This window comes from Mobula birostris, chromosome 9, assembly GCF_030028105.1.
Source record: "Mobula birostris isolate sMobBir1 chromosome 9, sMobBir1.hap1, whole genome shotgun sequence".
Lineage (NCBI taxonomy): Eukaryota > Metazoa > Chordata > Chondrichthyes > Myliobatiformes > Myliobatidae > Mobula > Mobula birostris.
Window position 1 is genome coordinate 75480388 of NC_092378.1, and position 27642 is coordinate 75508029.

Here is a 27642-nt window from a genome sequence, read left to right on the forward strand (position 1 = left end):
TGAAGAGCATTTGATGGCTCTGGGCCTGTACACATTGGGATTCAGAAGAATGAGGGGGGCATTTTATTGAAAGCTATTGAATGCTGAAAGGCTGCAATAGGGTGGACGTTGAGCAGATGTTTCCTTTGGTGGGGGAGCCTAAGACCAGAGGACACAGCCTCAGAACAGAGAGGTGTCCATTTAGAACAGAGATGAGGAGGAATTTCAGAGTGGTGAATCTGCGGAATTTGTTGCCACAGGCAGCTGTGGAGGCATAGTCATTGGGTATCTATAAGGCAGAGGTTGATAGATTCTTGATTAGTCAGGGCATGAAAGGATACAGGGAGAACCGTTGGCTGACAGTGTTCATAATATGATTGAATTTATACTGTAATTTGAGAAGGAAAAGCACAACTCACATGTATCAGTGTCACAATGCAGTAAATGGAATTCCTGAGGAACTTACCAGGTGGATCAGAGAGTATACTGGCGGGAATGACAGCACAGCAGAGATGACTGAAGTTTCTGGGAATTACTTCATAAGGCACAGGATAGATATGCCCCACAGAGGAAGAAATTCTCAAATGGCAGGGGTAGCCAACCATGGCTGACAAAGGAAGTTAAGGACTGCATAAATGCCAAGGAAAGAGCATATAATGTAGCAAAAGTGAGTGGAGGTTGGATGATTGGGAAGTTTTTAAAATCCAATAAAAGGCATCCAAAAAAGCTATAAGGGAAAAGATGAAATATGAGAGCAGATTAACCAATAATAAGGATATCAAAAGTTTTTCAGTTATATAAAGAGTAAAATGGAGGTGAGGGTTGATATTGGACCATTAGAAAATGATGCTGGTGAGGTAGTAATGGGGGAAAAACAAATGGCAGATAAAGTTATTGGGTACTTTGCATCCATCTTCACAATTGAGGACAATGGCAGTGTGCTAGAGGTCCGTGAGTGTCAGAGAGCAGGAGTGAAGACAAAGAATAAGCGTGAGGCAAACTAAAAGGTCTTCAATTGGATAAGTCACCTGGACCAGATGGACTACATCCCAGAGTCCTGAGAGAGGTTGCTGAAGAGATGGTAGAAGCATTACTTATTCAAGAATCACTTGATTCTGGCATGGTCCCAGAGGACTGGAAGATTGCAAATGTCACTCCACTCTTTAAGAAGGGAGTAAGGAAATAAAAAAAGGAAATTATAGGCCAGTTAGCCTAACCTCAGTCTATTATTATGGATGAAGTATCGGGGTACTTGGAGACTAATGATAAAATAAGTCAAAATCAGCATGCTTTCTGTGAAGGGGATTCTTCCTTGACAAATCTGTTGGAGTTCTTTGAGGAAGTAACAAGCAGGGTGGACAAAGGAGAGGCAGAGGATGTCGCTTACTTGGATTTTCTGAAGGCATTTAATAGGGTGCCACACATGGGGCTGCTTAAGAAGATAAAATCCTATTGGGTTACAGGAATGATACTGGCATGGATAATGGATTGGCTGACAGCCAGGAGGCAGCGAGTGGGAATTAGAAGGGCCTTTTCTGGTTGTTTGCCAGTGACTAGTGGTGCTCCTCAGGAGTCAGTATTGGGACCGCTACTTTTCACATTGTTTGTCAATGATTTGGATAATGGAATTGATGGCTTTGTAGCAAAGTTTGCAGATTATACAAAGATAGGTGGGGGGGGTAGGTAGTGCTGAGGAAGCAATCAGATTGCAGCAGGACTTAGACAAATTGGTATAATTGGGTAAAAAAATGGCAGATAGAGTGTTGGGAAATGTATGATAATGCATTTTGTTAAAAGGAATAATAGTGTGGACTATTACCTAAATGGGCAGTAGGTTCAAACATCAGAGGTGCAGAGGGACTTAGGAATCCTTGTGCAAGACTCTCAGAAAGTTAATTTACAGGTTGAGTCTGTGGTAAAGGAGGAAAATGCAATGTTAGCATTTATTTCAAGGGGAATAGAACATAAAAGCAAGATAATGCTGAAGCTTTATAAGACACTAGCAGGCCACACTTGGAGTACTGTAAACAGTTTTGGGTCCCATATCTCAGAAAGGATGTGTTGTCATTGGAGAGAGCCCAGAGGGGGCTCACAAGCATTATTCCAGGAATGAAGGGGTCAAGGTATGAGGGGCGCTTAGCAGCGTTAGACTTGTACTAACTGGAATTTAGATGTATGTTGGGTGTGGGGGGAGGGGGGGGGGGAGGGAGGAGGGAAATCGCACTGAAACCTACCGAATGATGAAATGTCTAGATAGCGTGAATGTGGAGAGGATGTTTCCTATGGTGAAGGTATCCAGAACTAGAGGGCACAGCCTCAAAATTGTAGGGAAACCTTTAGAACAGAGGTAAGGAGGAATTTGTTTTTAGCCAGTGTCCTAGATCTGTGGAAAGCTCTGCCAATCTGTGGTGGAGTCCAAGTCTGTGCGTATATTTAAGGTGGAAGTTGATCACTTCCTGATCGATCAGGGTATCAAAAGATACGGTGAAAAAGCAGGTATACGATGTTGAGTGGGATCCACGATCTGCCATGATGGAATGGCAGAGCAGACGCGATGGGCTGAATGGCCTAATTCTGCTCCTATATCTTATGGAGAAGGCAGGAGATTGTAGCTAAGAGGGAAATGGATCAGCTCTAATGAAATGGCATGGTATGTTCAATGGGCCAAATGGCCTAATACTGCTCCTATACCTTTTGGTCTTATGATCATAAATAGTTAACAGTTCATCATAGCTTACTAGTTCTGATACATACAAGAAATGCTGATTATTTGAAATTCCAAAATTCCAGATTGAGTTCTCAAGCAAGTCGGAAATAGGCTAAACCATCGAGGCTGATCCATGTGCAAACGAGAAAATCTGCAGATGCTGGAAATCCAAGCAACACACACAAAATGCTGGAGGAACTCAGCACGCCAGGCAGCATCTATGGAAAAGAGTAAACAGCCCATGTTTTGGACTGAGACCTTTCATCAGGATTGTGATAAAGGTTTCAGCTTGAAACATCTCCCGTTTACTTTTCCATAGATGCTGCCTGGCCTGCTGAGTTCCTCCAACATTTTGCGTGTGAGGCTGATACATTTTCTCCCTCAATTCCATTCTCCTTCCTTCTCCCCATAATCTTTCATGCCCTGATTAATCAGGGACCTCTCAACTTTTGCCTTAAATATACCCAATGGGCTGGCTTCAAAGCTGCCCATGGCAACAAATTTCACAGATTCACCACCCCCAGCTAAAGAAGATCCTCCTCGTCGCCATTCTAAATGGACATCCTACTATTAAGGCCATGCCTCTGGTCCTAGACTCCTTCACTATAGGAAACATCTCTCTATATCTATTCTATATAGATCTTTCAACATTCAATAGTTTTCAATGAAATAACCCCTCATTTGTCTAAATTCCAATGAGTACAGGCCCTGAGCCAACAAACGCTCCTCATATAACTCTTTCTTTCCCAGAATTACTCTCGTGAACCCCCTCTAAACCCTCACCAATGCAGATGTTTTCTTAAATAAGGCTTCCAAAACTGCTCACAATACTCCAAGTGAGGCCTCCCAGTGCCTTATAAAGCCTCAACATTGCTTTTATATTCCAGTCCTCTTGATATGAATGCTAACATTGCATTTGCCAGCTTCACCACCGATTCAACCTACAGAACAATTCCCAAGTCCCTTTGCACTTCTATTCTTTTTTTTAATTTTCTGCCCCTTTAGAAAATAGTCCATCTTTTTGTTCCTTCTACCAACATGCACTGTATTCCCAGCTTCCTCATCTGTCCAAGTCCTTCTGCAGCCTCCCTGCTTCCTTAACACTACCTGCCCCCTCCATCTACCATCTGCAACAAAGCCATCAAGTCCGTCATCCAAATCACTGACATATAAAGTAAAAGGAAGCTGTCTCAACACCAACCCCTTTGGAACACCACTAGTCACTGGAGGCCAGCCAGAAAAGGCTCCCTCTATTTCCTGCCAGTCAGCCAATGAGTCAAATGAACTTTCATTGGGGTTCCTTGGAAAAGTGCAAGAACCGATTTGGTGGTGGTGGGGCAAGGGGTGGCATAGTGAGATCAGGATCACCTCTACAGATCGAACTGAGAGGTAGAACATTACAGCACAGAAATAGGACCTTTGACCCATCTAGTCTGTGCTAAACTATTATTCTGCCTAGTCCTATCAATCTGTACCCAGACTATAACTGTCCATACACTGTCCCCCCCCAATGTATCTTTCCAAATTTCTCTTAAGTGTTGAAACCAAACCTGAACCCACCACTTCTGCTGGCAGCTCATTCGACACTCTCATCACCCTCTGAGTGAAGAAGTTTCCCCTCACGTTCCCCTTAAGCATGTCATCTTTCATCCTTAACCCATGGTTCTATTCTCATCCAACCTCAGTGGAAAAAGTCTGGTTCCACTTACACCCTTCATAATTTTGTATATTTCGGGAGGCGAGCGCCCGGGGCACGACAGACCAAAAACACAGACGCCATCGAGGCAGAAGCTCTCCTCAGAGCCAAGCGAGCGAACAGCTGTCATATCCCGGCTACTGGTAACCACGTAATCCAGTACAACCTGTTCATGGTCGAGTGGTCGGTGACTAAACCGGCTCCCCCACTGGACTCAGTCTGGTGAGGAGGGTGTGAGGACACCCAGCAGGACTGAAAAACAAGACCTGACAAAGGGCGGATGAGCTCCTTGTGAGCCAACGGCCATCTTGCGTGGAAGAAATTAAAGCCTCACCATGTATCTCCCTCTTACGAATTGTATGCTATGCACTTAGTTAGAAGAGACATGCGTTGTGCAGATGAACCTGGACCCCTTGCAAGTGATTCTGCTGTACATAGCCACACGGAAGAAGATAACGACCTTGGGAATTGTAGGCCTGTTGGGAATGAAGGCAGCACACCAAATCTGAAAGGACGTGTGGCACTGGCTAATGATAAACTGAAAACTAGGGGAAGTATCTTACGGCTAGGGACATGGAATGTTCGAACAATGTATCAAGCGGGAAAGCTGATAATGCAATTCTTGAGATATCTCGAATGAAGCTAGATGTTATGGGAGTAAGCAAAGTCCGTTGGACAGAGGCTGGAACATTTGACAAGAATGATTTTGCAATGATATACTCTGGAAGACAGCCATGTCAATGACGTTGGAATTATTATGAAGAAAATCTGCAATGCAATGGATGGGTTTTGGCCCATATCTGATGGTCATATTGGTAAAATTAAAAGGAAAGCCTTTCAATGTTACAATAGTCTAAGTGCCTGCACCAACAGGTGAGCACAAGGATGAAGAGGTGGAACGGTTTTATGAGGACGTAGAATCTGCTTTAAAAAATGCAAAGAGCTCTGATGTACTTTTTGTTATGGGAGATCTGAATGCTAGAGTAGGCAACATGAAATACAAGGATATCATTGGCTTAGATGAGAGAAATGAAAGAGGGGGAAGGTTTATACAATTTTGTGAACAGTATGAGCTGATGGTAGCAAACACATGGTTCAAATTACCCAAATGAATATTATACACTTGGAAGAAGCCTGGGGATACTGGAAGGAGACAAATTGACTGTATTGCAGTGAGGAAACGCTTCAGGAGAAGTATTAGGATGGCCAAGACTTACCCAGGTGCTGATATAGGCTCAGATCACAATCCGGTGGTTGTTAGGGTGAAGATTGCACTAAAGACAAAGACTAAGGCTGCAACCAAGAAAGCCAGGCTGGATATGGACTTACTGAAGAGGAGCGAGTATAGTGGAAGCTTTTCTGTAGTGGTACAAGATAGGTTTAAAGGACTGAGAATAGAAGACATGGAGCAGACACCAGATAACATGTGGTCAAACCTGAAGGACCATATGCAAATAGCAGCTGAAGAATGTCTCCCCAAAAGAAGGTGCGTAGCTAAACAAGCCTGGATGACGGATCACATTCTGAAGCTCATGGAAGAGAGAAGGAAGCACAAGGAGGACACATCTAAGTACAAGGAATTGGACCGACAAATAAGAGCAGAATGTGCAAAAGCTAAAGAACAATGGTTTATCAAATGGTGTGAAAAGATAGAGACCATAGACATGTTGCATCATTCAAGGGATATGCACAGGGAGATTGCAGAGATGACCAACAGGAACAAGAAACAATCAAGGACTGGCATTATTCAAGACAAGGACAGGAACATACTCTTTGAGAATGACAAGGTGGAAAGTAGATGGATGGAATACATTAGGGGATGGTACTACGATGCTAGAAATGATCAAGTGAGTGAGAAGAACACGGAAGGTCTGGAAATTTTGGTAGCAGAAGTAAGAGCAGCCATTGGAAAGTTAAAAACTGGTAAAGCTTGTGGTGTAGATGGTATTACAGCTGAAATGTTGAAATGCCTTGGCGACTCGGAGGTTGAGGAGATCATGAGGCTTTCCAATACAATCTACTCAACAGGAAAGTGGCCAACAGATTTTGTGGTGCCAGAGTTTGTCATGATCCCAAAGGAAAGTAAGAGCACGAAATGCTCAGACTTTAGAACTATAAGCCTTATAAGTCATGCCTCCAGGATCTTGTTATTAATACTTCTAAGCAGAATAAAAAGGACAGTTCTTAATGAAATTAATGAGTGCCAGAGTGGATTTATACCGGGTAAGGGTACTCGTGAAGGGATTTTCAATTTGCGAATGATTGTGGAACGAGGTCTAGAAAAAAAAAAGACATTTACATGTGCTTCCTGGATTACGAAAAAGCTTTTGATGTAGTCAATCATGAACAACTGGTCAATTGCCTGAACTCACTGGGGCTGGATGGGAAAGATGTTCGACTGATTGCGAGTGTGCACTGGCATCAGAAGGCAGTTAATAAGAACTAGTGGTGGGAATTCACCGGAAGCTGAGATCCAAAAAGGGGTTCGCCAAGGCTGTGTTATCTCCCCTTTATTATTTAACATTTACTCAGAGGTAATCTTCAGGGTGTTGAACGATGAAGCTGGTGACCAAATTGGTGGAGTGATGGTGAACAACTTGAGGTATGCAGATGATTCAGTGTTCTTAGCCGAGACTGAGGACGAGTTACTCAGAATAGTAGACAAGATAAATGCTGAAGGTGAACGATTTGGAATGAAAATAAAAGACGAAGATGATGGAAGAGATCATGGAAGAAAGAAGTCCCCAAAATCAGTATCAAAATTAACGGCATAGGCGTAGAGCAAGTCAAGAAGTTTGTGTACTTGGGACAGATGGTCACAGAGGATGGGAAATGTGACACAGAAATTAGAAGAAGAATTGATTGCAAGATCAACGTTCTGGAGCCTGAGTGACATGCTGTGTGGCAAGAGGTTGGACTTTGGGCTGCGTTGTAGAACTTGGAAATGCTACGTCTGGTGCAGTCTGTTGTATGGAGTCGAATCGTGGACCTTATGCGAGGAAGTGCCACGACGACTGGAGGAATTTGAAATGTGGTGTTTAAGGAGAATGCAGAAAATTAGATGGGTGACGAAGGTCAGTAATATGGAAGTGTTGAAGAGAGCGAGGACAGAAAAGGAGTTGTTGAAGAGAGCGAGGACAGAAAAGGAGTTGCTGAAGAATGTGCAGAAAAGGAAGCTGGAATATGCCGGGCACTTGTTAAGAGGTGGTGGACTGCAAAAATTGTTATTGGAAGGGATGATAGAAGGAAAGACGGAAAGAGGAAGGCAGGGAACCACTTGGTACGATAATGTGAGGCAATGGGCTGGGTTGAGTTATGCTGAGGCCAGAAAAAGACTGCAAGGTCGAAGATGGAAGTGCATAGCCGCCAACCCCGGATTCGAGACAGCACTTACTGACTGATTGACTATAAAATCTCCCCTCATTCTCCTACGCTCTAGGGAACAAAGTCCCAACTTATTCAAACTTTCCCTATAACTCAGGTCCTCAAGTCACAGCAATATCCTTGTACATTTTCTCTGCACTTGTTCAATCTTATTGACATCTTCCTGTAGGCAGGTAACCAGAACAGCAAGCAATACTCCAAATTAGGCCTCAACAACCATGTACAACTTCAACATAACATTCCAACTTCCGTATTCAATATTTTGATTTATAAAGGCCAACGTGCCAAAAGCTCTCCTTACAAACCTATCTACTTGTGATACCACTTTCAAAGAATTATGAACCTATGTTCCGAAATCCTTCTGTTCTACCATTCTTCAGAGCCCTACTGCTCACCATGTTGTTCTACTGTTTTGTCCTCCCAAAGTGTAACACCTCACACATCTGCATTAAATTCCACCTGCCAGTCTCAGTTCTGCCATGTATTCACACAGTCTACATTCGGATTCTCCAATGCAGAGAACAGACGGCCAGCAGTAAAACCAGCACAGCACGTTAGAAGTATAGGCAGTGTTTTTCTATTTGTGGTCCCTGATGGTGGGAAAGGACAAAAGGACATTAAGGCCTGCAGGTATAAGACAGAACAAGGAGAGCACACTATCCTTGTTCGGGGTGGGGGAGGGGGGAGGAAGAAGAGGGCAAAGAGGAAAACAAGAAATGAAAAATACAGATGAGAGCCCCAACAACTATGATGGAAGCAAACCCAAAGTTAAAAATAAGGGAACACACACAAAATGTTGGTGGAACGCAGCAGGCCAGACAGCATCCATAGGAAGAAGCACAGTCGACGTTTCGGGAATAAGGGAAAACCTTTCAAGAACCGTGATATGAAAGCTATCACATCAGAACCACAGGAATTGGAGAACAGACTGGAATCATGGCATAAAACAAAATAGAAAGATGCCATTAAGATATGGGAGCTTTTGTTTTAAAACAGGTATAGGTGCACTATGATTGGCCCAAAAATCAAACTACTGGAAGAACTATGTCAAAATTACCAAATGATGGCATTTTTCTCTTGATGTTACCTGTCAAGCATATATTTTATTTCAGATTTTGAACAATCCCGAGTTGCTGTTTTTCAGCACTCTGTGCCCCTCCATTTTCTCATCACCATCTGTTTACATTCCTGCAGAGATTAAGATTAACAGACCTTCTCCATTCACTCAGCAAGCAGCACCTTCATGTTTGTTTTCCAATCCCTTTGACCTGACATTTATCTTTGTCCTCTTCACTTCACCCTCAGTTACCGATTGCTAATTTTTCCACATTCTCTAACTCATACAGCACAGAAACAGGCCCTTGGTCTAAAGATGATCACATACGTATTTATCCCATCCAATTTACCAGCACTTAATTCATAATGTCCTATCACTTGTCAATTAATTACTTGCCAAGATAAACACTGTCTTATAATAAATACAAGAGATTCTGCAGATTCTGGAAATCAGAAACATTAACAATACACACAAAATGCTGGGGAAACTCAGCAAGTCAGGCAACATCCATGGAGGGGAATAAAAACTCAACATTGCCGCAAGATCCTTCATCAGGATTGGAAAGGATGGGACAAAGTTAGAATAAGTGAAGGAAAGAGAAGGTGCACAAGCTGGCAGGTGACAGATGAGACCAGGTGAGGGGAAAGGTGGGCGGGTAGCGAATGAAGTAAGAAGCTGGAAGTGCATAGGTTGAAGAAGCAGGAATCCACTCTTCCTTCTTCCATAGACCACTGCCCTCTTCAGTCAGATACCTTGTTCTTCAGCCCTTCCATTATGTTCAGCTGAAGAGGCATTCACTGTCACCTTTCCACATACGCTGTCTAACCATATCAGCTTTTTCATTTTCAACCTCTGGTTGCTCATTTCCTGCTCTTCACATCTTTTGAGCTTGCTCTCTCAATGCAGAACATGATAACCTTGATTGAGGGGGGTAAACTTGATAGAACGATAGTGAAAATTCCATTCTTAACTGTATTAACCTTTATTTGAGGTCACATAGAAAAAAAATATTGTAAAGCTCATTCCCGGATGAGGTTAATCACTGACATTACCTTCTTCCAAAGAAGCTAGTTCTTCTTTCCGAGGTTCCTGAACCAAGCCATGCACTACGTGGTGCACTGAAAGAAAGATGCACAATGCAGCAAAATATAAATTCTTAACATCCCCAAAATAAAAAGCAGAATTGAATGCTAAATCAAATGGCAATCAAGGTAAATAAAGCTATATCCCAAAATTAAAATCCACATTAAATGTTAACTACACGCAACAATTGTGGCTAATATCTTCCAGGCAAGTCCTTCCTTATTTAGTACAAGTAGGTACAGAGGAGATATCAGGGGTAAGTTTTTTTACGCAGTGAGTGGTGAATGTGTGGAATGGGCTGCCAGCAGCGGTGGTGGAGGCAGATACAATAGGGTCTTTTAAGAGACTCCTGGATGGCTACATGGAGCTTAGAAAAATAGAGGGCGATGGGTAAAGCCTAGGTAGTTCTAAGGTAGGGACATGTTCGGCACAGCTTTGTGGGTTGAAGTCCCTGTATTGTGCTGTGGGTTTTCTATGTTTCTATGGCCTCTAAAAGGTGCAATTCTGAACTTGAAGATGGCAGTTAAGAAACAAACTGCAGGCTGCTAGATTAGAAAATATTACAAATTAAAGTGAACATAGAAAAGTTCAAGGTGATACCTCTTCATACAAAGGAAAGATGATTCATTAGAAATACATGGGGGGGGGGGGGAACACTTGACTGCAGCAGTGAGAATGGAAGATGTCTTTGAACACTCCAGCCAGTTAGTTGGCACAGGTTTTCAGTGCCCTGTCAGGTAGACCATCTGGGCCTTACACCTTCCGAGGGTTCACCCTCATGAAAGCAGTTCTGATGTTGGCCATCCATCTAAAGTCATAGGATGCTGCAGGGACTGGAACAGCTGTAGTTTCATTCTCTCATGCATAAAAGGCGTTTAGCTCACCTGGGAGTGAAGCATCGCAGTCATTCATGATGTTGAGGGGTGGGGTGGGGTGGGGTGGGGTGGGGTGGCAGGTTAGTGGGTGGTGGTGTTGATCAGCCCTATAGCTTGATACTTTACACCTACAGACACCTGCAACCACATTCAGGTGGAGAAATTCTACAATACTCTAGAATCACTCCACTTTGTGTTTCCACCCAGTGGCAAAAGATCTACTTCCCAATGAGTAGTGTGTGCAAAACATGCAGAAACTAGCAACATAATTTTCACAATAAATCAGATAAACAAATGCAAGGGTCAGCTTTTACCTATGTGCATGGCCTTTCTTGAACTATCAAATATCATTAACTCCACCCTCCTCAATGTTACCTGTCTACTAAAATCTCTATCTTAACATCAACTTCATGGCAAACTGGCCAAGTCTGTTATCAATGATATCAGTGCAGACTACCCAACTTAAGAGACCTAGATAACCAAAACTATGCCACCAAGAATTTCAAAACTAATTAAAGGTTTTTGAACTTACCTTTGAGGTGTAGCAAATCCATATCTGTTAGCTTCACTAGTTCTGTTCTGATTCATTTTAGGCACACACCTGAAAAATGAGCAATCACCCTGTTGGCAGACTGATAATATCATGCAAAGACAGCTGGAGAAATTATGCTGAGGACATAGCAGATACTCTTGACTCCTATTTTACTGAAGTATTCACCTGCGAAGATGTTAGGAATATGTGTACAGAAAAACAAGGTTGACTTAGAGGTCTTAGAAAGTGAGATCCTACTTCAGCTTAAAAGGTTGAAAGCTCATAAATCTCCAAAGCCAGTCAACATATATCCAAGGGTACTTGGAGGTCTGTGATTATATACAAAAACCCCAAACATGTATTTTTCAAAATCCATTGAAAACTGGTGAAATTCCAAAGAACTGGAAATGGGCTAACATTGTCCCAGTATACAAGGGTGACCACACTGACCAGTAAACTTAATAGAAAAAGGAGACAATAATAAAGAATGAAATGGAAAAGCAGCTGATAATAACAGCTTTCCTTTCCCCTCCATCCTCCCTTCCCTCCTTTCTCCCCCCTCCACCTTCCATTCTGAACTCCCCCTCTTTGCTCCCTCCTCCTCCCGACCCCCCCCGTCCCACCCCTCCGCCCTCGAACCCCCCCCCCCCCCGGTCTTACCCCTCCTCCCTCGAACCCCCCCCAATCTTCCCCCTCCTCCCGGCCGCCCCCCCATCTTACCCCTCCTCCCTCGAACCCCCCCGTCTTACCCCTCCTCCCTCGAACCCCCGTCTTACCCCTCCTCCCTCGAACTCCCCCGTCTTACTCCTCCCTCGAACGCCCCCCCCCCGGTCTTACCCCTCCTCCCGGCCCCCCTCCGCCCTCAGCCCTTCCCCCCCACCGTCCACCGACCGTCTTTCCGCTTTAGTCACTCCCGCGCTTTCAGCAAACGGTTGAAATTGGGCGCTACAATGACGTCACCAAAGCGCTGAGGTCACGTGAGGCGCAGTCGCCAGCAAAGCCGGAAGTTGATGACGCAGGTAACGCACGGCTGGAGCGTCTGCAAAGGGAGTGGTTGGGCTGGAAGCTGGCTGTGTTTTGCTTGATGCGTGAGTGTGTTTTGGAACCTGTTGAGGGAAAGAGAGTGGGGAAGGAACGGAAATTGCTGGGAGGGGGTCGTGTGGGTCCGGTAATGACGGACAAGATAAGAGGTGGGGTTGAGGGAAAGAAAGTGGAGAAGGAGAGGGATAGAGACTTGGGACCAGAGGTAGGCAGCTGGGGAGAGGTGGATTATTGTGAAGGGAGAAATAAAGGGAATGAGGAGGTAGTAAGGGGTCGGATGAATAAAAACCAAGACAAAGGGAATAAAAGAATAAGAAATGATAGCGGAGAAAGCTCTGAAAGTGAGGAAGATGAACAAGCTCAGAGAGGAGGTGTTGTCATAATTAGGTTTAATGAGAAGGCTCAGGGACATATGAAGAAAATTAACCCGTTTGTGCTAACAACAACTCTGACAAATAAGGTAGGGGAAATAGTATTTGCAAAAGTCCTTTTATGATGACAACTTATTGGTAAGATGTGCGAATGAGGAACAACTTGAGAAAGCACTCAAGCTAAAAGAGATAGGAAAATGCAAGGTGGAATACACTGGGAGGGTGGGAGCACAAAACGGTGGTTGTAAAGGAGTGATCAGGGGGATACCAATGAGTATAAATATGGAGGAGATAAAGAGGAATATCAAAGGAGGGAAAGTAATGAATGTTCAAAGACTGAAAACAACAAAGGAGAGAGTGAAAAAGGAAAGTGAATCAGTATTGATTGAATTGGAAGAAGAAAGAGTGCCAAGGAAGGTGTTCCTGGGTTTCATGAGTTACCCAGTAAGGGTGTATGTGCCAAAGCCACTGAGGTGCTATAATTGTCAAAGGTTTGGACACGTGGCTAAAAACTGTAAAAGGCAGAGGAGATGTGCTAGATGTGGGGGTGATCATGAATATGGAAAGTGCGGAACAGGAGTTCAACCAAAATGCTGCAATTGTGGAGGAGCTCATAATGTTGCATATAGTGGGTGTGCGGTTGTGAGACGGGAGACTAAAATTCAGGAAATAAGAGTGAAAAGAAAGATCACTTATGCAGAAGCTGTAAGAATGTCAAGAGAACAGAATAATGTTCCTAATGAACAGGGAGCGATAGGGATACGAGAGATGCAACAAAGAACAAATGACAGGATTTATGTAGACAAAAAGGCTCTAGTAACATTCATTGCAGGAGTGATTAATAGTACTGCTGAGGTAAAGTCAAAAAGTGACAAAATTCAGCTGGTGGTAAAAGCAGCAGTAAACTATTTAGGGTTAGTAGGACTGACATGGGAGGAAGTGAGGGAGAACCTCACTAATCAGTCAAGCCAGGAAGTGTCATGTGTTGGTTAATACTAATTATGGTGATTCTTTTACAATGGAATGCAAGGAGCTTACTGGCCAATAGCCAGGAATTCAAGCACTTTATTAAAGAAATGGTTGTAAAACCGGATGTAGTGTGTATTCAGGAAACTTGGTTAAAATCAGCTTTAGACTTTGTGGTATATGGGTATACAATGATAAGGAAAGATAGAAATCTAGGGGGAGGAGGGGGTTGTGCTATGTTAATCTGTTAATCAAGCAGGGTATACCATATAGGGTACTGGAAAAAGGAGATGATCAGGAATACATAGTGGTGGAAGTGTGGGAGAGAGGGGAGGGAGTGGTTATAATTAACTACTACAATCCATGTAAAAGGTTGGATTTGGACAGCCTATTAAAGATACAAGGACAAAACACATAAAGTAGTGTGGTGTGCAGATTTCAATGCTCATAGCACAACATGGGGGATCAGATTACAGATCCAAATGGAAAGGTAATTGAAGATTTGATGGAAGAAAGGGATTTGGTGTGTATGAATGATGGTAGCGGCACAAGGATAGATATAACAACAGGAACTGAGTCAGTGTTAGATATTACGTTAGTGTCTAATACCTTGGCTGGCATTAGTAACTGGGGAGTTTGGACTGCTTCAACAGTAGGCAGTGATCACTACCCAGTTTTGTGTTCAGTGGGTGAAAGAGTTGAAGTAAGACCAGGTGGCGGAACCCCAAAGTGGGTGTTTGAAAAAGCTGATTGGGGTAAGTTCCAGAAGTTGAGTGAAGAAGGGTTGACAAAGATTGATATTTCTGGAAATGTAGATGAATTAAACAGTCAGGTGACTTCAGCAATTATCATGGCAGCAGAAGGATCTATACCTAGGAGTAAAAATAGGATGAATAGAAAACTGGTACCATGGTGGACAGAGGAATGTTGTCAGGCTGTAAAAAAACAGAAATAGAGCATTCAGGCTAGTTAAAAGAACCCGTAATATGCAGCATTTGGTTCAATATAAGAAAGCACAGGCAGTGGTGAGAAGAACTATACGTCAAGCTAAAAGGGCAAGTTGGAGGAGTTTTTGCGACAAGGTAGGAAGAACAACACCTGTGGGAGAGATATGGGGAATGATTAAGAGGATGGGAGGAGATAGAAGGGAATGGGAATATCCAGTAATGATATCTGAGGAGGAAACTGCAGTCTCCAGTAGGGATAAGGCTGAGATCATGGCCAAGTCATTCGTACTGCTACACAGTTCAGGAAATTTGTCTGAAGAAGGGAAAGAATAATGAGCCAACACCCAGGTGTGTTAAGCAGGAGGGAAGGAACAGATGATATAATTGATGATCCATTTACATTAGCAGAAATGGTGAGAGCAATAAAGAGATCGAGACCAACCTCCCCAGGGAAAGATCTAATATGCTCTGTGATGCTAAAAAATCTAGGAGAAGGAGCGCTCTTGAAGTTGCTGCATTTTTATATCAGAGTGTGGGAGGAGGGAAAATTACTAAGTGCATGGAAAGAAGCAGTAGTAATTCCAATAAGGAAGCCTGGCAAGGATCTGTCAAAACCCACTAGCAACAGAGCAATTGCATTAACATCAAGTATATGTAAGATAATGGAAAGGATGATAACAGAAAGGTTATCATATGAGCTTGAGAAAAGGGGAATGCTGGCAAGTTATCAGAGTGGTTTTAGAAAGGGAAGGAATTCCATGGATTCAGTGATTATGTTAGAGACTGAAATAAGGAAGGCCCAGGCAAATAGAGAGTCAGTAGTGGCAGTGTTCTTTGACATTGAAAAAGCCTATGATATGATGTGGAAGGAAGGATTATTAATTAAACTGCACAAGATGGGGGTTGGTGGGAGAGTTTTTAATTGGATTAAAGATTTTTTGTCTGGTAGAAAAATTCAAGTTCGGATTGCATCAGAATTATCAAAACAGTACATAGTGGAAAATGGCACACCTCAAGGTAGTGTGATTAGCCCATTACTTTTCATGATTATGATCAATGATGTCTTCACAAAGGTACCAGTGGATATAGGTAGATCACTGTTTGCGGATGATGGGGCCTTGTAGAAAAGAGGCAGGAACATGGACCATATAATCAGGAAACTACAAGAAGCAATTGATGAAGTGGTGGAGTGGGGTTATGATTGGGGATGTAGATTTTCAGTAGACAAAACTCAATCTGTATTTTTTTACCAGGAAAAGGGTTGAGGTAGGGAAGAAGTTAAGGATATATGGGGTTGAATTAGAAAGGGTTGCATCATTTAAATTTCTGGGAGTTATATTTGATTCACGATTAACATGGGCAGACCATATCAGGAAAGTTGAGGAGAAATGTAAAAAAGTAATAAATGTGATGAGATGTTTGACTGGTAGGGAATGGGGAGCAAGTTGTTCAGCTTTGAAGAGAATGTATGTGGCTTTAGTAAGATCTGTATTGGATTATGGAAATATAGTATATGGATCAGCAGCTAGGTCTCTTATAAGGAAACTGGATGTGATTCAGACTCAGGCCTTGAGAGTGTGCAGTGGGGCTTTTAAAACGTCACCAGTGTCAGCCCTACAGGTAGAAATGGGAATAATGCCTTTGGAACTAAGAAGGATGCAACTGATGGCAAACTACTGGGCTAACTTGCAGGGGCACAATGATTCTCACCCTACTAATGGAGTGTTGCAGGAGTGCTGGGAAAATGGGAGGTTTCAGAGGGATACCTTTAGTCGGGTAGGGAATGATATCGCGAAAGAATGTGGAGTATTTGATCTGAGGATAAGTCCTTCAGTAGTTTATCTGGTTGTAGCTCCATGGAAGCTTGTATGGCCTGACATAGACTGGCATTTGTTAGAGGTAAAAAGGAAAGAAAGATATAAAACAGATTTGGTAAATGCATTTAACTGTCATGTGATGGAAAAGTATAGTGATTATACTCACATTTATACGGATGGTGCGAAGGAACCTGCAACAGGAGTGACAGGGTTTGGGGTGGTCATACCAGCAAAAAAAATTGGAATCAGCAGAAGAACATCTAATAAGTTAGGAGTGTTTACAGTGGAGATGCTGGCAGTGTTGGTTGCGTTGCAATGGGTGCAGAAAGCCAGACAAGTCAAAGCATTGATATGTTCAGATCCATCCTCTGTTCTAGCAAGTTTAAGGTCTTTTCACACAAACAGTCGGCAAGATGTACTTTATGAAGTCCTTCAGTTAGTTACAAGGATTGCAAATCAGAGAGGTCAGGTAAAATTTCTATGGGTTCCAGCACATGTAGGGGTGAAGGGGAATGAGAGGGTGGATGAGTTGGCAAAGAGGGCGTTAAAGAAAGAAAATGCACATTAGTATCAGTAAAGCAGAGGTTAAGTGTGTAATCTGGGGAAAAAGTCAACCGAATGTGGCAAGAAAGATGGGACAGGGAGGGGAAAGGGAGGCATTTATATTAAATACAAAAGAGTGTTGCAGTTACTAGGGTAGGTAATGGAAACAGAAGAGAGGAAATTGTGTGGACTAGGTTAAGGCTGGGGCATTGTGCATTAAACAAAACATTGAAAATGATAGGGAAACACCAGACAGGATTGTGTGAGGAATGTCAGGAAGAGGAGTCAGTAGAACATGTAGTTCTGAGTTGCAGGAAGTATGGGATACAGAGAGAGATGATGAGAAATAAATTAAGGGAGTTGGGGATGCAGGAATTCACATTAAAAGGGTTGCTGGGCATGGATGAGAGAGCACAAGTCCGGGTATTTTTAGCATTTTTAAGGGGTACAGGGGTTTTTTATAGAATATGACGAATAAACAGGAATAGGATACTAGGATGGTCAAAGATGGGAGGGTGAAGTGTAGGTTTGTGTCTGTGTGTGTGTGAGATTGGGTGAAGGGATTCAGAATGTATAGTGCACATTCTGGAGCAGAGGGTGGCGGTAATGCACCATTAAGCTGGATGCCAACCGCCGTAAAACAAGATACAGACAGACAGACAGCAGGCAACGCACGCTAAGTGCTAGGAAAAGGTACAGTGGGTGTTCCTCCGGAATTTTGCGTGTGTTGCTTGGATTTCCAGCATCTGCAGATTTTCTCTTGTTTGTGAGTTAACCCACAAACACGAGAAAATCTGCAGATGTGTGTGTTGCTCGGAAGTTGAAACTCAAACTCCGGTGATCGTGTCTGTGAGGAGGGTAGTGGGTCTCTGTAGCGGCGGTCTCACCCTATCGGGGTGATTCACAGGCTGTGAAGCACCTGTGGGAGTTGCTGAGATGAGATCGGCAGGAATTATAATGTCTCTGAAGATGAATCTTGCCATGGAAATCCTTCAAATTTCACATCCAGCAAACTTAACAGCTCGAGTGTTCCAGCTCGATAAACTCAATAAACAAGCTCGTGTTCTTATAGTATGAAAGAAACTTGAATGCAAAATGATGCTCCAGCTGTAAAGACGAACAAGGCTACCTGATATCTGTGCCATATTTAGTCTCTGTCTTCACTGGAAAAGACACCCAGGTACTTTATTCTAGATTTAACTATGCGTCGTCCACTCCACACTCTTTGTCAAAGTCGAGTTTTATCGTTGTGTACAGAAACTCGCCTGTGCACAGATGCAGTGAAAAACTTACTTGCAGCAACATTGGTTAACAACATTCAGGAAAAAACATGTACACAACTTTATACCTAATCTGAGTTATAGAACACAAGAAGTAGGAGTAGGAATAGCCTATCTGGCCAATTAATTTAATAAAATCATGGCTGATCTGGCTGTGAATTCAGCTTCCCCCACCTGCCTTTTCCCAAACCTTTAATTCCCAGACTATGCAAAAATCTACCTAACTGTCTCTTCAATATAAGACCATAAGACATAGGAGCAGAATTAGGCCATTCAGCCCATGAGTCTGCTCCACCATTCCATCATGACTGATCTCGAATCCCACTCAACCCCATAAAACCTGCCTTCTCACCATATCCTTTGATGCCTTGACTGATATATTTAATGAGAGAGCCACTACTGCTTCCCAGGCAGAAAATTTCACAGATTCATTCCTCAGGGAAAAGAATTTTCTCCTCACATCCATTCTAATGCTATTCCCCCTCAATCTTGAGGCTATGATCCCTCATTTTAGTGTCACTCACCAGTGCAAACAACTTTTCTACCTCTATATTATCTATCCCTTTCATAATTTTATATGTTTCTATAAGATTCCCCTCATTCTTCTGAACTTCTGCATCTGTAGTCCCAGGTGGTTCAATCTCTCCTCATTGGTTAACCCCCCTCATCTCTGGAATCAACATAGTGAATCTCCACTGCACTGACTTTAATGCCAGTATATCTTTCCTTAAGTAAGGAGACTAGAACTGTACACAGTACTCCAGATGAGGCCTCACCAGTACCCTCCAGATTGCAGCATAACCTTCCTGCTCTTAAATTCAATCCCTCCAGCAATGAAGGGAGACAGTATGCAGGTAGATTGGGAAAATCAGGCTGGTGCTGGATTCCAGGAGGGGGGATTTCTAGAGTGCTGATGAGATGGCTTTTTAGAGCAACTCATGGTTGAGCCCACTATGCAATCAGTTATTCTAGTTTGGGTGTTATGCAATGAACCAGAATTGATTAGAGAGCTTAAGGTAGAAAGAACCCTTTGTGGCAAGTGATCATAATATAATCGAATTCACCTTGAAATTTGACAAGGAGAATATAAAGTCAGATGCATCTTGGTTACAGTGGAGTAAAGGGAATCACAGAGGCACGAGAGATGAGTTGGCCAGAATTGATTGGAAAAGAACACTGGCAGGGATGACAGCAGAGCAGCAATGGCTGGAATATCTGGAAGCAATTTGGAATGCACAGGATATATACATCTCAAAGAGGAAGAAGTATTCCAAAGGAAAGATGACACAACCATGGCTAACAAGAGAAGTCAAAGCCAACATACAAGTCAAAGAGAGGGCATATAATAGAACGAAATTAGTGGGAAGTTAGAGGATTGGGAAGCTTTTAAAAACCAACAGAAGGCAACCAGAAAAGTCATTGAAAAGGTAAAGATGGAATACAAAAGTAAGCTAGCCAATAACATTAAAGAGTAAACCAAAAGTTTCTTCAGATACAAGGTGTGGATATCAGACTGCTGGAAAACGATGTTGGAGAGGTAGTAATAGGGGATAAGGACTTGGTGGATGAACTACATAAGCATTTTGCTTCAGTCTTCACTGTGGAAGACATGAGCAATATGATGGAATTTTCAGGTGCCAAGTTTCATGAAGTGTGTGAAGTTGTCATAACCAGACAGAAGATTCTTGAGAAACTGAAAGGTCTGAAGGTAGATAAGTCACCTGCACCAGATGGTGTACACCCCAGGGTTCTGAAAGAAGTGGCTGAAGAGATCATGGAGGCATTTCAAGAATCACTAAATTCTGAAAGACTGGAAAATTAAAATGTCATTCCACTCTTCAAGAATGGAGAGAGACAGAAGAAAGGAAACTATAGGCCAGTTAGTCTGCCCTCAGTGGTTGGGAAGATGTTGGTGTAAATTATTAAGGATAAGGTCTCAGGGTACTTGGAGGCACATGATAAAATAGGCCGTAGTCAGCCTCACGGGAAAATCTTGCCTGACAAATCTGTTGAATTCTTTGAAGAAATAGCAAGCAGGATAGACAAAGGAGAATCGGTCGTGCACTTGGACTTTCAGAAGGCCTTTGTCAAGGTGCTTAACAAGCTACGAGCCCATGGTATTACAGGAAATATTCTAGCATGGATAAAGCAGTTCCTGATTGGCAGGAGGCAAAGAGTGGGAATAAAACAAGCCTTTGCTGGCTGCCTGCCGGTGACTGGTGGTGTTCCACAGTGGTCTGTGTTGAGACCATTTCTTTTTATGTTATATGTCAACCATTTGGATAATGGAATTGATGGCTTTGTTGCAAAGTTTGCAGATGATATGAAGATAGGTGGAGGACAGGTAGTTTTGAGGAAGTAGAGAGGCTACTGAAGGACTCAGATCAATTAGGAGAATAGAAAAGAAATGGTAGATGGAATACAGTGTCAGGAAGTGTATGGTCATGCACTGTGGTAGAAGAAATGAAAGGGTTGACTATTTTCTAATTTTTTTTAGATTATGAGGACACTCAGTCCTCATTTATTGTCATTTAGAAATGCATGCATTAAAAAATGATACAACATTCCTCCAGAATGATATGACAAGAAAACACAGGACAAACCAAGACCAAAACTGACAAAACCACATAATTATAACATTAAGTTACAACAGTGCAAAGCAATACGGTAATTTAATAAAGAACAGACCATGGGCACGGTAAAAAAAAAAGTCTCAAAGTCCTGATAGACTCATCATCTCACGCAGCAGCATCATTGGAAGCACCCGACCGCAGCAGACTCTGAGTCCGTCTGAAAACTTCGAGCCTCTGACCAGCCCCTCCAACACAGCCTCTCTGAGCACCATGCTCTGCTGAGCGCTTTATCCTTGCCCCGCCCACCAAGCAACAAGCAAAGCCGAGGACTCAGAGCCTTCTCCTGTGGAGATTCTGGACCACACAGTAGCAGTAGCAGCAGCAGCAGCGAAGCAGGCATTTCAGAAGTTTCACCAGATGTTCCTCCGTGCTCTCATGTCCGTCTCCATCAAATCAGGATTATGCACGGCACCCTACTTGACAAATAACAGACATCACCACCGGAGTGGCCACTGCGAGTTGCGTCGTGCTGCCATCTTCTCCTCCCACCATGTCCACATAAATGGAGAGAAAAATCAAAAAAACTGGGATGCAAAGGGACTTGGGAGTACTTGTGCAGGATTCCCTAAAGTTAATTTGCAGGTTGAGTCTGAGGTGAGGAAGACAAATGCAATGTTAGCATTCATTTCAAGAGGACCAGAATGCAGAAGCAAGGATGTAATGTTGAGACTTTATAAAACACCAATGAGACCTCACTTGGAGTAATGTGAGCAGTTTTGGGCCCCTTATCTGAGAAAAGAAGTGTTGGAATTAGAGAGGATTCAACTGAGGTTCATGAAAATGATTCCAGAATTGAATATCTTGTCATATGAAGAGTGTTTGATGGCTCTGGGCCCATATTCACTAGAATTCAATAGAATGAGGGGTGACCTCATTGAAACCTATCAAATAATTAAAGCTCTTGATAGGTCAGATGAGGAGAGGATGTTTACTATGGTGGGAGAATCTAAGACCAGAGGACACAGCTTCAGACCAAAGGGATGTCCTTTTAGAACAGAGATGAGGAGGGATGCAGGAGTTGGCCATTTGGCCCTTCGAGCCTGCACCGCCATTCGGTATGATTATGGCTGATCATCCAACTCAGAACCCTGTACCTGCCTTCTCTCCATACCCCCTGATCCCTTTAGCCACAAGGGCCATATCTAACTCCCTCTTAAATATAGCCAATGAACTGGCCTCAACTGTTTCCTGTGGCAGAGAATTCCACAGATTCACCACTCTCTGTGTGAAGAAGTTTTTCCTCATCTCCGTCCTAAAAGGCTTCCCCTTTATACTTAAACTATGACCCCTCGTTCTGGACTCCCCCAACATCGGGAACAATCTTCCTGCATCTAGCCTGTCCAATCCCTTTAGAATTTTATACGCTTCAATAAGATAGCCCCTCAATCTTCTAAATTCCAGCGAGTATAAGCCTAGTCAAACCAGTCTTTCATCATATGAAAGTCCTGCCATCCCAGGAATCAATCTGGTGAACCTTCTTTGTACTCCCTCTATGGCAAGAATGTCTTTCCTCAGATTAGGGGACCAAAACTGCACACAATACTCCAGGTGTGGTCTCACCAAGGCCTTGTACAACTGCAGTAGTACCTCCCTCTGCTCCTGTACTCGAATCCTCTTGCTATAAGTGCCAGCATACCAGTCACCTTTTTCACCGCCTGCTGTACCTGTATGCCCACTTTCAATGACTGGTGTACAATGACACCCAGGTCTTGTGGCACGTCCCCTTTTCCTAATCGGACCCCATTCAGATAATAATCTGTTCTCCTGTTTTTGCCACCAAAATGGATAACCTCACATTTATCCACATTAAATTGCATCTGCCATGAATTTGCCCACTCACCTAAACTGTCCAAGTCACCCTGCATCCTCTTAGCATCCTCCTCACAGCTAACACTGCCGCACAGCTTTGTGTCATCTGCAAACTTGGCGATGCTGCATTTAATTCCCTCGTCTAAGTCATTAATATATATTGTAAACAACTGGGGTCCCAGCACTGAGCCTTGCAGTACCCCACTAGTCATTGCCTGCCATTCTGAAAAGGTTCCGTTTATTCCCACTCTTTGCTTCCTGTCTGCCAACCAATTCTCTGTCCACATCAATACCATACCCCCAATACCGTGTGCTTTAAGTTTGCACACTAATCTCCTGTGTGGGACCTTGTCAAAAGCCTTTTGAAAATCCAAATATACCACATCCACTGGTTCTTCACTATCCACTCTACTAGTTACATCCTCAAAAAATTCTATGAGATTCGTCAAACATGATATTCCTTTCACAAATCCATGCTGACTTTGTCCGATGATTTCACTGCTTTCCAAATGTGCTGTTATCACATCTTTGATAACTGACTCTAGCATTTTCCCCACCACCGATGTCAGGCTAACCGGTCTATAATTCCCCGGTTTCTCTCTCCCTCCTTTTTTAAAAAGTGGGGTTACATTAGCCACCCTCCAATCCTCAGGATCTAATCCAGAATCTAAAGAGTTTTGAAAAGTTATCACTAATGCATCCACTATTTCTTGGGCTACTTCCTTAAGCACTCTGGGATGCAGACCATCTGGCCCTGGGGATTTATCTGCCTTTAATCCCTTCAATTTACCTAACACCACTTCCCTACTAACATGCATTTCCCTCAGTTCCTCCATCTCACTAGACCCTTGGTCCCCTACTATTTCCGGAAGATTACTTATGTCCTCCTTGGTGAAGACAGAACCAAAGTAGTTATTCAATTGGTCCGCCATGTCCTTGTTCCCCATGATCAATTCACCTGTTTCTGACTGTAAGGGACCTACATGTAAGGGATCAGCCATGATGAAATAGTGGAGCAAACTCGATGGGCCAAATAGCCTAATTCTACTCCTTAATTCTCATCAGGAGGCCCAACTCTTCTCAACCTCTAAACACCCTAATATATTTATACACTCAGCACTGATCTCCTGGTCCTCCATGTCCTTTTCCTTGGTGAATACTGATGCAAAGTATTAATAAGTACCTCACTCACTTTCTCTGCATCGAAGCAAATGTTTCCCCCTTTATCCTTGAGTGGTCCCATCCTCTGCCTAGTTATCATTTTCCTTTTGACATATGTATAATCCTTAGCCCTACTTGCCAAGGATTTGTCATGGTCTCTCCTGGCTTTCCTAATTCCCTTCTTTCGTTCTTTTTGGGCTTCTTTATACTCATGCGCTTTGTTTGATCTTGACTTCCGAAGCTTTACATACTTTTCTTTTTTCTTCATGACTAAATTCATCACCTCTCTGGACATCCAAGGTTTCTTATCTTTATTGATTTAAGAAACCTTCCTAGATACATTTAACAAACTCAGCCCCATCCAAGCCCCTTACACTAACCAAGTCCCAGCATCTGTGGGAATGGATTCCATAGATACACCACTGTCTGGCCATTTCCAGATTACCCAAAATAAATTCCCTCTTCTTACCTTTCAAGGGACCTACAAATTAATTTAGAAACATAGAAAAATAGAAATATAGAAAACCTACAGCTCTGCCCAACATGTCCTTACCTTAGAAATTACTGAGGGTTACCCACAGCCCTCTATTTTTCTAAGATCCATGTACTTATCCAGGAGTCTCTTAAAAGACCCTATCATTTCCACCTCCACCACTGCCGCCGGCAGCCCATTCCACGCGCTCACCACTCTTACCAAACTTACCCCTGACATCTCCTCTGTACCTAATTCCACACACCTTAAAACTATGCCCTCTCATGCTAGCCATTTCAGCCCTGGGAAAATGCCTCTGACTATCCAGACAATCAATGCCTCTCATCATCTTGTACTCCTCTAACAGGTCACCTCTCATCCTCCGTTGCTCCAAGGAGAAAAGGCCGAGTTCACTTAACCTATTCTCATGGGGCATGCTCCCCAATCCAGGCAACATCTTGGAATTGCCACTTCAGCTGTGAGATGGCTTTCTGGATATCATATTTGGACCTCTCAAATCTTACTTGGTCATCAGACCTGAATGCTACTGATCTGTAACCTCAGCAGACATGGTTCATCCAGGGATTCTGGTTGGGGAAGACGTTGAATAATTCTATGGAGACACACTTGTCCACAGCTGTTTTGACAAAGTCAGAGACAACCGTGGTGTATTCATTTAGACTTTCTCATGAGTCCTTGAACATGTTGTGTTGTGGATATGTAGAAGGTTGTGTAGGTTACAGTGTGACATTGACAGGATGCAGAGCTGGGCTGAGAAGTGGCAGATGGAGTTCAACTTGGAGAAGTGTAGTGATTCATTTTGGAAGATCAAATTTGGTTCAAAGGTTCAATTTAATGTCAGAGGAATGTATACAATATACACCCTGAAATGCTTTTTTCGCAGAACGTCCACAAAAACAGAAGTGCCCCATGGAATGAAGGACAGTTAAACGTGAGAATCCCAAAATTCCCCCCCTCCCGCGCATAAGTGGAGACGAGCAAATATCTCCCCTCCCCCCACTGGCAAAGCAAAAAGTTCACCCGGTACCGAGCACAAACGTGAGCTAAGTGATAGCAAAGACACAGACCTTGCAGTTACCCCAAGGATTATCACAATTCATCCGGCATTTGGCAACCCACAGGTTCACTCGCTCCCTGATAAGGGAGAGGGAGGTGTCCCCCATTGTCACAGTGAGTGGGAGACATAACAACCCGACGACACACAAGTCTCCTGTTGTGACACCGACCCCCCCATCCGCCCATCTCCAGAGCCCTGAGATCTTAGACTTCCAAACACTCAGGCCTACCCCTCGGTATGCTGGTCCTGAAACCCCGACAACAGGGTCCAATTCCCGCAAAAAACCAAAGTCACCGTGTAACTCCAGGTCAGGGTCTTCAAAAGAACCCTGAAAGGGAAAAATAAAGATATTAAAGATGGAAATAGAGCTGTTTCAGAAGATGCATGCAAAGGAGTTGCCGTTTAGCGCCATCTTAACTCTGCCTCTGTCTCCAGGTTAATGACGGGATTCTTTGCAATGTGGAGTAACAGAGGGATCTTGGGGTCCGCATCATTAGATCTCTCAGTGTTGCAGCGTAATTTGGTAGGGTGATTAGAGAGGCATATGATGTACTGGCTTTCATTAGACAGAGGACTGAGTTCAAGAACTGCGAGATCTATAAAACTCTGGTTAGACCACACTTAGAAAATTGTATTCAGTTCTGCTCACCTCATTATAGGAAGGATTTAGAGAGGATGCAGAGGAGATGTACTAGTACTGAAGACAGAGGAACTGAGGATAGGTTGAGGAGCTAGAGCTTTTCTATTTGGAGCAAAGGAGGATGAGAGGTGACTTGAAAGAGAGGTACAAGATGGAAGAGGCATAGATCTAGTTTGAGCTAGACACAATTTCACAAGGCAGGTGGCTAGTACCAAGGGGCATAATTTTAAGGTGATTGGAGGAAAAACTAGGGTGGATGTCCGAAGCAAGTTTTTTTTTTTAAAACACAGAGAGTTCTGGTTGTATGGAACATCCTGCCGGGATCGGGGATAGAAGCAGATACATCGGGGACATTTAAGAAACTCTTTGATAAACATGTGGATGATAGAAAAATGGAAGGATATGTAGGAGGGAATGATTAGACTGATCTTAGAGTAGGTTAAAAGGGTGACATAACAATGAGGCTGAAGGGCCTTTACGGTGCTGTAGTATTCTACCTAACCCATTTGTCCTAAATGTGTAAAATAGGAAAAGGACATTTCAAACTCGCTCTGTTGTTCAAGAAGGTTATGGCTAAACCTTGACATCAGTGACATTTTCTAGTACTATCTTCATATCAACATCCTCAACATTCTGAAATCATTTGGTCTGTATTTTGAATAACTATGGCTAAGCCTTTGGCCCACAACCTTGTGCAGAAATATGTAAATTCAGTGGTCCCTCATGGTGAGCTGGAAAACGTGATTAAAATACATGGGGCTTACGGTAGCTTCATAGATTGGATTCAAATTTGGATTGGCCACAGAAGACAAAGGGTGGTGGTGGAGATGTGTTATTTTGATTAGAGCTCTGTGACAACTGTTGATTTATACAGATCTGTAAATAATCTCTGTCATATGCGAGCGTGCTGGGAGCGAACCCAAATGCAAGACACAGACACTGACGTACTAGGAACAGGACTAGGTGTGTCAGGAAAGCAAGGGAAGTGGGGAAGAAACGATGCTGGACAAGACACAGGCCATGGACGAGACTAGGATACAGGGCCTGGGCTAGGACTAGACTAGGAAAGCGGGACCTGGATGAGGAACAAGGAACTTGGAACCTGGACAAGGACTCCGAGCCAGAGACTGGACAGGGACCCAGAACCTGGATCTTGACTCGGGCTCAGACTCCGGATCTAGGTGAGGACAAGACATGGTAAGGCAACAGGACTGGACGTGGCGGCAGGACGCGGGACCAGAACTGGATGAGGACACGAAGCTAAGACTTGGTCTTGGGAGATAGGAACACAGAACACAGAGCCTTGGTCTTGGGAGACAGGAACACGGAACACGGAACACAGAGCCTTGGCTTTGGGAGACAGGGACGTGAAACACAGAGCCTTGGTCTTGAGAGACAGCAATGCAGAACACGGAACCTTGGCCTTGGGAGACAGCGATGCGGAACGCGGAGCCTTGCCCTTGGGAGACAGCGACGCGGAACGCGGAGCCTTGGCCTTGGGAGACAGGAACGCGGAACACAGAGCCGGGACCCCTCCTTGGGAACAGGATGTAGGGCTGGGACTCACATAT

At 43.4% G+C, this 27642-nt stretch overlaps 1 protein-coding gene across 2 annotated transcripts in view; it reads right to left on the reverse strand.

Moving 5' to 3' along the window:
* ndc80 (NDC80 kinetochore complex component) overlaps positions 1-12301 on the reverse strand; it is a 127948-nt gene extending 115647 nt beyond the window's left edge. The window contains exons 1-3 of one of the 2 annotated variants that reach the window (XM_072268277.1): positions 12205-12301; positions 11314-11382; positions 9876-9941 (exon numbers count right to left, since the gene is read on the reverse strand). In XM_072268277.1, coding sequence (XP_072124378.1) covers positions 9876-9941; positions 11314-11369 — 122 coding nt within the window. In that variant the 5' untranslated portion in view covers positions 11370-11382; positions 12205-12301. Of the gene's footprint in view, positions 1-9875; positions 9942-11313; positions 11383-11499; positions 11645-12204 lie in introns of those variants that run through there. The other variant, XM_072268278.1, reaches the window with a different exon arrangement.
* Between the last annotated feature and the right edge of the window lie 15341 nt (positions 12302-27642).